Genomic DNA, 10,467 nt, shown 5'->3' on the forward strand with positions numbered 1-10,467 from the left:
GAGCCATGAAACCTGTCATAACCGGGGCTTCGTTTCCACCGTTTAATCAAAGTCCTTAAAAAACATTTTAAAGCCGGTACCGTTTTTTTTTTCTTCCCACCCAAGAGCTTCCAGTTCTAGTCCAGGCTGGTTCTGGAGCTGATTATCAACTGACTTCCATAAAAATGTAGTAGACGTTTTGATTCTCTACGTCCTTGTATCCCTGAAACCTTCTCAGACAGGAAATGTTTGGTTCTTCCTGTTGTGCAAAAGCAAAATTTAGGATTTTCAACCATGCCACACAACATTTTGATTGGTTGTGGCTTCACCTCCAGATCCCAGTGAAACCAGCTCGTTCTTCTAGAGCAGCGGTTCCCAAACGTTTCAGCCTGCGAGCCAAGAAACAAGAGAGCCAGAGACCGGCTCAACAAAGCGCAGTCTTCCCCCCGTATTAAAATAAGGAACGTTGCATCTTGTAAAGCTATATTTTGATATTAGATTCACAAATGAGAAAATACTAAATATTTTTAGCACATTGGCATCAAATTATTATTAGTATTAGGACTTTGAAACAATTGTGTGACTTTATTCTTGCAATATTTTGACTTCATTCTCATAATTTCCAGGAAAAATTTTTATTGGGGACATCATAGAGTAAAAAAAATAAAACTATTGGCCACAAAGGAGTTAATTTCCACAAAAAAACTCAGATATCTTTAAATTAATTTCACATTTTTGAGAGAAAAAAAAACTTGGCTGTTCACCGAAGTCAAAAACATTTTCCATGATTAAAGAATACCTTTGCTATATTAAAACCAGGATATTTTCGGGAATCTAATTTCATGAACTGCATAGAACTTGTATTGTTTTGGCGCTGGTACCGGAGCTTTGAGAACACCGGCCCGGTCCCCGATCATTAACCCCTTCTTAGAAAGGAGCCAGCCTTGTACCTTTCATTCAGTGGGAAGTCAGAATATCTGCGGTGAAAAAGGTCTGCGGCCATCGTAACACATTAACCCGCACATTGCATAGCTTCGTATTCAGAGGGACTTCACTAGCGGCTAAATTTCCAGCAGGTTGTCAAACTGTGAGGTAAATATCTGGGCGCGTCTGAACTCAACGCACGTAATTCAGTAAAGCGTCACAACACACCACAGCGGCTCACCGTCGCCCCTTGGGGTACGCTGTGGTATTACAAGAAAGGATGAGCTTAGTTGTCGAGTGTTTCGTCTTTAGATGTTGCAGGTAAACAAGAAAACAATATTTTCTTCAATGATTTGACCTAAAATTAAAACAATTACCATCACTTCCAACCATCAGCAGCATAAGCTTGTTTGTTGCTGCTTTTCTTTAAAGGACACTTATATTTCAGACATAAAAAGTGGAGCTGCTTTAACCAGCAGAACTATATAACAGAATTATCACAAACTTCATTGAATCTTAAATATCGACTTGATTTGTTTGTTTTGTGGAGGCCCGGTCTTTATGAAAATATCTCTAATTACTGAAAACAACCAGCCTTGGTTTGTCCACACAGCACAGCGTGCGTTGTCCATGCGGGCCGGCACTGAGGCAGATGTGTTTGTTCTGGACGGGTCGCGCTGCCGTCAGTCGTCTATGAAGGTCAGCCGACCCGGTCCCTCGTTCTTCATCCAGCGTCGGTACCTTTTCATCTTTGGGTCGGTCGCCAGCTTCGCCTTCATCTCCTCCTCCCGCTCTTTCTTGTAAACCTGGAAGACGCACCAGGAGAGTTTTCACCAACTGACTGAAAACGGGACAGAGCTACACCCATTAAAAGCAGCTCTGATACTGGAAAGTAATCTTTGGGAAGTTATGACAGTAAAACATATTTTTCCCCTCTAGACTGCACAGCCAGGTGATCTGATATTTGTATTTAAATGTGCTTTAAATACGAATATCACAATTTAACACAACCAGAGCCATGTGAAATCCCATACACTTCAACTATGGCTAAAAAGAAGGGGGCCGAACAAAGAACCCTGAGGAACGCCAAACGTAGAGAACTTGTCACAATATTTAGATGAATCTAGACAATGCAGGTAGAAAAATCTAATGAAGGTAAACTCCTTTAACTTCTCGATCTGAAGAAGTCTATTGGAGACTCAGAGTTCCAACAGCGTTGGAAAACTCGCTTCTGAAATTCTTCATGTGTGGCTTGATCATAATTAGTGGGTTGTAGTGTTTTAGTCTACACCACCCAGACTTTGAGGGAGAAGAGAGGAAGTAAAACCTCATGATGGACTTCTTACTGATGGATAACCTTCCTGAGTCACGTCACGGTACAGAATCTGGACTAATCTGGGTTTTTAATTTAGATAACTGGATTCATGATAACATGATAAATTCATGATTTCTGGTTATTGGAGCTGGTGGTTACCTGATATATCGACAAATACGGAAGATCTCAGCGGCAGTTTTGACCATAGCAAGGCTGCCGGGAGTGTGTGATGGATGAAACCGGGCTTTGATCACCTAGACTCAGATGGTTTGTGAACAACACCGTAAGCTGGATGCGAGTTTCTGGCTCGATTTACGGCAGAAAGTCCAACAAATTCAGCTGTTTGGGACATGAAGACGGACCAGCAATGACACAAATCTCAAGGTCAGCATGACAAAAACAAAATCTCCTTGTTACTGAATCTGGTGTCCTGATGGCCGGCCTTGGAGCTGGCCATCTCAAATTCTCCTGGATGTTTTGTGAACAAGACGCTCTAACCCCACTGGAACCCACTCATGACACCTGTGAACCCGAACAGAGCCCTTCTTGAACTGCTGATAGTATACCGTCTAAGACAATGGGTCTTAGACCCACCCAAAATGACTCCCACCTGAAATATGTCTGCTTATGATGTCTGTATGTTTGCTTTTTTTGTTCTGAGGGTTTTTTCCTCCATTTCTCGCACTGTCAGAGAGACGGTGTCAGAAATTCATTCCTCTCTCCGCTCTGCAAGAAGGCGGCGCCTGGCTAGGCTGCGGCCGCAGTCTCCCGTCTACCGTGTACGTCTTTCTCTTGATGGGCTGTACTGAAATGTCATTTCCCCCACAAATAAGGAAACTCAATTAAATTTATATGAGATCTTTTGTCTCAGTCATGGCGGGGGCGAGGAGAACACAATAATAAAAACGATTTTAACCGCAGTGAAATGATTTTTATTCTGGGGCTTACTCTCCCAGCTGCTCGGCCATTACGACCCGGTTGAACTGGGCCTTCAATTAGGCGAACACTGGAAAAGGGGAACTAGAAGTGATATTTGTCTTGAAATTAGTGAATTTGTGCTTGATTTTCACAGCGAATTAAATTATCTGCCAGTGGAATAAGATTTTTGCACTTGAAAATAAGAACAACTCATCTCCATTATCTTATTTCAAGTGCAGTTTATCTAATTATCTTATTTTAGGGGTGAAAATACTCATTCCATTGGCAGATAATCTTAATTAGCTGCTATAACCAGGAACAAATACACTAATTTCAAGAAGATTTAACCTACTTTTGGTTCCCCTTTTGCAGTGAACAGCCACAACATCTAAGTATCTCTAGGACTGCAGCACCTACACTATACTTCCTCATTTCTGCACTTCCCTCTATGCCTGCACTCTATTTCTACTCTGTGATCTCTTACACCTCTTCCTTATTGTTAGCGTTGATCTTAGCAGCAGTTAAATCCACATTTATATGTCCTGTTGAATAAAAGCGTCCATAAATATGCATAAACCCCAAGCCAAGCCTGGATTAACGATAACTGGCCACAGAAAGATTGGTCACGATTCAGCAATAAAGCCAGACTGAGCTAAATCGTTCTCCGTGTGAGAGATCCAAAGCCAGAACCACCTGCTGACCCAAAAGAACACAAAGGCCCGTCTCACATTTACCAGAAAACATCTCGACGATCCTCAAGACCCGCGGGGAAATATTCTGTTATCTGCAGAGACAAAAGTGGACCTTTGTGGACGGTCCAGGCTTCCAGCACCAGAACATCAGAGACCTGGACTTTTTAACCGGGTTGATTTAGAAAGCTTTAAATATTTATTAACTAATTTTAAACTCTGATTTATTTGATGCTCTGGAACATTTAACAGACAAATGAGCACAATTAGGGGAAGTGTTTTAACAACAGTATGTTTGGTCCCAACTCTTACTGAAGGTCACAGACATCCCAGTAACACAAGAAATGGGACAGAAAAACATTTTGGGACAAATTATCAGGAATTGAAGGAGGGTTCCCACACCTTGGTGAACATCAAATCCAAGGACCAATTTCCTCAAATTCAAGGACCAAACGTGGCGGCATTTACCTACTGTGACCGCTGAATAGGTTATCATATTTTAATACAATGCAAATTCAATAAAAGACTAAACAGCATATAAGTTGTTGGGTCAGAAGCAATGCAAGAAAGTGGACTTAATTTATAGCCTACATTGATATTGATCATATTCATAGCCTACATTTATATCCACAGTACATGGCTATGCCATACTACATTACATATAAGATGTACATTAGTCCTACCGTTTCATGGAATTTATGGACAAAAGTGCAGCATTGAGATGTTCAGAATTATATCAATTTGTTTCACTTACTTTCATCTTTGATTAAGCTAGTTTTTGACTTTGACTCTGAAAAGTCGCTAAATATAGCGACAAAGTCGCTGAGTTGGCAACACTGCGTGAATGTAACCTATTGGACGCACGTAGGCCTAAACCGTAGCCTAGCAACTAACGAAGAAGAGCGAACGTACTTTTGCAAATTAAAAGTCTGCGGAATCAACATAATTTTAAAAGATCGTGTGGTAGTAAAATAATGACATGAGTCGTCATCCGTGTGAACTTTCAACCCCACAAAAAAATTCAAGGACTTTCAAGGACAAGGTGTTTTTTTGGTCTGTTTTCAAGAACTTTCAAGGGCCTTGAATTTATTTTTTCAGATTCACAAACTTTCAAGGATTTCAAGGACCCGTGGGAACCCTGACTGAGAAGGTTTTAAACGTAAGACGTTAATTGGGAGACGGAACCAGACGCATATTTGTGGAGAGGAGGTCCTACCTCAAACTTGTCTCTGATCCAGAGCTGCTTCTCCAGGAACGTCTGCTTGGCGCTTTCCTCCAGACTGTCGAACTGAGCCTGGGACATCCTCATGTTGCTCCTGGTGGAATCAGACACTGAGGTCAGAGCCACGGCGGACCCGAGCAGCCGGGGCCGGCGCCGGCCTCCACTGACCTGATGAGGTAGAGCTTCTCCTCCTCTCCGTACTCCTCCCTGCAGATGGAGAAGCGGTACACCCAGCAGACGTACCAGGCCACGTAGCGGCTCAGGTAGTACGGGAACAGCACCAGCTGACACAGCAGGATGTCCCACAGCCTCGGCTTCTGGTAGCCGCCCTTGATGTCGATCTTGTTCTTGATGATGTCGCGGATCACCTCCTCCTCCTGCTCCCGGATCTCCTCCTTGGAGCGCCGGTTCTTGCCCTTCTCCTTGGTGCGGTTGAGCAGGCCCTGCTGCTTGGCGATCTCCGTGGCCTGGATGCGGTACTTGGGGACGGTCACCAGGTAGCTGATGGCTTTGTTGTAGCTGCTGCACCAGCTGACGTACTGAGGAGGAGACCAGAGCGCCGTTATCCTGGGACTAGATGTTCTGCAGGAAACATCTAATTTATTCTGGGTTTACTCTGCACCACTAATCTGTTAAAGCGGACCTGCAGTCCTTTTCTTGCTCACTTCCAGGCCAGTACCAGAACATTTTCAGAACACGTGTGTTACTTGTTGATAAGGCTGGACAATAATTTAATATATATAGATAATAGAAAAAAGGGTCAATAAAAAGTTCAATAGAATAACAGTTTTCCTTCCTTCTCCATTCTATCATGTAGGATAATATTACATCATTAATCCTCCCAGCCAATCACAACGCAGATCCAGGAACCAAGCTCCGCCCCCTTCAGAGTTCAGAGAGCACACGTTCTTTATTCTATTTTATAAACTTGCAGTTTTAGTAAAAAGTTGGTTGAATAAAGGGTTGAGTTTGAATTCGGCATTTCTGTGTCTGTATCTAAAAATAGGTTGCTAAGCAACAGCATAAAATGTCCAGGGCTGCACTTAAAATAAATGTTTTGAATTTGTTGATAATTATCGATATCGATCTACATGATTTCTATTTTATCAATATGTTTTTTTTTTTCCTATATCGTCCAGCCCTACTAGTTGATCCACTGATCAGTGTGGATCAACCAGCAGCCTGATGCCAGGAGGGGGCGCTGTGCACCGCTGAGGATTTAAGCTCATTTCTTCCGTTCTACTCCTGGTTTAGCGTCAGAAAATAACGAGTCCTACAAATAATAAAAGAGCCAACTGGGAGCCAAAGTTAATAGAAATAGAGGTGAAATAAATACACAATTAAATGAGATATTAGATAACTTTTTGAGTTTTCTTTATCTTTATAATTCATGACAATAATAATTAACTACAATAGAAAATGAGCTGATGTGCAGCAACTGAAGCACAAAGAAGAGATAAAATATTTCTGTCAGTCAAACTGTGTTTCCATCCAATTCTCATGCGAATTTTTGAGCAAACTTTTAAAATATAACAAAACAGAAAATGTACATCAGATGTGTTTCTATCTGCTGGTTCGTGGCGGATTAACGAGGCGACGCGCGGCGTAACGTCGTCATACGTTGACTTCAGCTGTAATAAACAGGAAGTAGCAGCTGCTGATCAGCACGGACCACAGATCAGCGATGGAGCGAGGCTTTAATAAATGTGCTGATTTTTTATTTTGGATGAGAAATGCCGCCGTCTCTTGGTTGGTTGTTGCTACCAGGCCTGTTCTGGAGCATTATGTAAAGATCTGAGAAGACGGCGGCAGCAGAAACAGCCGATCGGTCTTGTGAGGTAAATGTTCGCTACGTCAGAACTGATCCGACAAATTTGTTTCCATCTCCTCTTTAGCGCATTTACATTTATCGAAAAAAAGTAAAAAACCACCTCAAGAGGGTAAAAACGGGTTTTTTTTTTTGAGAAATTTAGTGAGTTCATTTGAGTTTTGCCGTTTCCATTAGGGCTGAACGATTTTGGAAAATAATCTAATTGCGAATTTTTTTTTTTTAATATTGCGATTTAATGCGATTTTTTTTTCCAGTTTAATTTATCATGTCTTTTTAAACATATACAAACAACAAATCATTTTGTTTCCTCGCTGTGCAGATTAGTTGCTAAAAGACCCACAGCATCTAAACTCAGAGCAGAAATGATTGCGTTCTGCCTACAATATATTTCAACCAAAATTACAATTTTGACTTTTCTCTGCATTAACCACAAGCAACAAAAATGTCGTCTAAATAAAGATGTTTTTAAACAAGGACTATTTTAAAAAGAATTTTTAATGTTTCTATTAATCAGAATATTATTCAAGAGAACAGCTTTTAGTTGATTTGGACATCAATCCTTGTTGAACATAAAGTGCAACCAACAAGCAAGTCTATGTATTAAACTGATTGACCTGTACTTAATGCTATGTATGATTATATAAACTCTAAAACAAGTAATAAAATTAGATTATCTCACTGCTGCAACTGTCTTCCCTTCCATGTGGAGGCAAACCCACTTTAAACATTTTACCAACACCTAATGGACATGTCTAATTCACTAATTGTTACATAGCCAAAAATTGCAGACTCTGCGATTTGGAAATTGCGTTTTTTTAAATCGCGATTATATTGAAAATGCGATTAATTGTTCAGCCCTAGTTTCCATCAAACTTTTCTAATGCGATATTTCAAAATGCGCATTGGAAAAGGTTGGTGGAAACACGACTATTGTTGGTGACAGCCTGCCTGTAGCACAGAGATTCAAAAGTTCCAGTTTAAATGCTGGTTCATATAGTTTAAGTACAACTGCATTAAAACTACGGGTCAAAGCAGCCAAAGTCCACAGGAAAAACCTCCAGAATGCCTGAAGAATAAAGAATAAAAGCTGTATAACAGGAGGGAGATCACCAGGAGTGATTTGGTTATTTAGCGGGACAAGAGAAGGACCTCGGTCTCTCCGTCCTACCTGGACGGCTGAGATGGCACAGATGGTGACGAGGATGACGATCCTGACGTCCACTTTGGGGGCGAGCCGGCGGCGGTAGTAGGCGTAGTAGTGCTGGTAGTACTCCTCCGGGTGGTCCAGCATGTAGTCGTAGTCGCGCCGCGAGTCCTCGTCCTGCAGCCAACAGAACGCACTTCAATCAGGAGCCGGTAAACCGCAGCAAAGGGATGAATCCTGCCTTAAACTAAACTTTATTTATATACCAAAGACAGTTGGTTCTGACCCACCCAGACTAAAGTAGAGCTGGATGATAATAATGATATACATAGATATATGTATATGAATAAAAAGTTATGCATTCTAGCCATGTAGGTTAATATTACATCATTACATCCTCCCAGCCAATCACAACGCAGACCCAGGAACCAAGCTCCGCCCCCTTTAGAGAGTTCATAGCGCACGCGTTTTTATTTCTCATTTAAAAACTTGTAGTTTTGGTAAAAAGTTGGTTGAACAAAGGGTTGAGTTTGAATTCCTTGTTTGTGTTTGTATCTAAAAATACGTTTTTAATTTGTTGATAATTATCGATATCGATCAATATAATTTCTATTTAGTCAATATGCTTTTTTTCTATATCATCCAGCCCTAATTTATACGGCACCTTTCACAGGATGAAACCACAAAGTGCTTCACAATAAAAACATGAAAAAACATAAAACAACACAAAATAAAAAGCTAAAACAGCATAAATGCAGCATCACAACATAAAACCAGTTTAAAACCAGAACAAGTGGGTCTTCAGCTGCTTCTTAAATAACAAACAGAGTCCAGTCAGCGTGAAGATGAAGGCAACGTCTTCCTCAGTCTGGGAGCTTTAACAGATCCTCTGGTCCTGAAATTAGTTCCTGGAACCATTAACAGCTTTTGGTTCCAGGATCTTAAACTACGAGAAGGAGAACATTGTGATATAAACTGGAGCTTGGCCTCTCAGGGCTCTAACAGTAAAGACTAAAATGTTAAAATAAACTCTAAAATGTTCCGGTGGTCGATGTAAAGAGATTAAAACTGGGATAAGTTTTTCTGGTGTTGGTTAACTGCAGACGGCCGGGGTCTTTCTTTGTCAAACGTATAAAAAGGCCGTTAGAATAGTCAAGACATAATGAAATAACAGCATAATAATCATCTTTAATTCAGCCTTTGACACCAAAGTTCAAAGCTTAGAGATATTTCTTAGCTGAAAGAAGCAGTTTTTGATTAATCTGTGAGAATGAAACTCTGGAGACACGATAGAATCCAGAATGATGCCGAGGTTTCTGACAGAGGAGATACACCCAGAAATATCATAACTTCTGTTATTTGGTCCTCAGGGGTGATGATGAGTGTTTCTGTCCCATCAGCGTAGTTGAGTAGACGGAAAGTTTTACAACAGCTTGATCTGAAAAGCCTTACATAGAAGGAAGATCATATTTAACGTCGGTTGTCAGGAGAAGCCAGGTGGGCCTTCCTCAGTAACCCCCCCTGTCCTCAGACACACCTCCGTCTCCTCAGCAGGTAGCGTGGACCTAAAGCACGGTGGTGGAGGGGTGATGACCTGGGCTGGCTCAGTCATGGCCTCCTGTGCGAGGCCGCCTACCTGCCGGCTGAAGCTCGGTCCAAACAGAACAATGACCCGAAACACAGCAGCACATCTAGAATCTGCTGCTGAAAATGGTCTAGTCAAAGTCCAGACCTCATGCAGACCAACACGCTGAGAAAAACACGGGAGACCCTACAGACCTTCAGCGTCTCATAAGCTGTAGCAATCAGCAGGAACTTCTGGTGAGCGGCCTCCTCGTCTCCGGGCTTCTCGGCTCGGTACCGGTCCGGGTGGTACCGGCGGGCCAGCTGTCGGTAAGCCCGGGCGATCTCCGCCTTGGAGGCCTCCCGGGAGACTCCCAGCACGTCGTAGCAGACCTCCGTCCCGCAGTAGAGCCCCTCCAGCAGCGCCGTGGCCGCGGGCAGCGAGGACACGGAGAGCAGGAGCACCGTGAGCCGCCACAGGCAGCACCGGACCCCGCCGCGGCTCCGCTCCGTCGACGGATCCATCTCTGCCCGCTGCTGCTGCTGCTCCTCCGACACGGAGCCCCGGGTGCCGTCGCACACTGCTGACGTCACAAAAGCGCCGGAACGGGATGTTAACTCTGATCAAATCCAAAGGTTTCTAGCTTATTAGCATCAGCTGTGTTTTTAAATGACTTCGCTAGCTCTGGGTCACTGGTCCGGTCTGGTCCAGTAGAACTCACTGGTACCACCGCTGTGGGTCAGGTCTAAACAACAAAACGGTTACATTTACTACATCCAGCGTGTGAGCACTCTGCCTTGAATAGCCGATCTTCGATTTCAGGGTCCAAATGATGACGTTGCTTTCAACTCTCTGCTGCCATCTGCTGGCCATGCAGAAAA

General features: G+C 42.6%; 1 protein-coding gene across 1 annotated transcript; it reads right to left on the reverse strand.

Moving 5' to 3' along the window:
• Window positions 1–549: 549 nt before the first annotated feature.
• Window positions 550–10,181, reverse strand: dnajc25 (DnaJ (Hsp40) homolog, subfamily C, member 25). Its single transcript, XM_012849264.3, has 5 exons — window positions 9,802–10,181; window positions 8,047–8,199; window positions 5,216–5,586; window positions 5,042–5,141; window positions 550–1,709 (listed from the first exon to the last, which is right to left on the reverse strand). The coding sequence occupies exons 1-5, from the start codon at window positions 10,108–10,110 to the stop codon at window positions 1,587–1,589; spliced, it is 1,056 nt and encodes a 351-aa protein (XP_012704718.2). The 5' UTR covers window positions 10,111–10,181; the 3' UTR covers window positions 550–1,586.
• Window positions 10,182–10,467: the final 286 nt, after the last annotated feature.

The sequence above is a fragment of the Fundulus heteroclitus genome, unplaced genomic scaffold (genome assembly GCF_011125445.2).
Source record: "Fundulus heteroclitus isolate FHET01 unplaced genomic scaffold, MU-UCD_Fhet_4.1 scaffold_154, whole genome shotgun sequence".
Taxonomy (NCBI): Eukaryota; Metazoa; Chordata; class Actinopteri; order Cyprinodontiformes; family Fundulidae; genus Fundulus; species Fundulus heteroclitus.

Bases quoted from the DNA above. Each gene is read 5' to 3' on its own strand.
- dnajc25 (XM_012849264.3), bottom strand. From the start codon at position 10,110: ATGGATCCGTCGACGGAGCGGAGCCGCGGCGGGGTCCGGTGCTGCCTG. The intron at 5,142-5,215 runs GTCAGTGGAGGC...TGATTCCACCAG, and splicing joins GAGAAGCTCTACCTCATCAG to GAGCAACATGAGGATGTCCC. The intron at 1,710-5,041 runs GTAGGACCTCCT...TGCGTCTTCCAG, and splicing joins GGATCAGAGACAAGTTTGAG to GTTTACAAGAAAGAGCGGGA.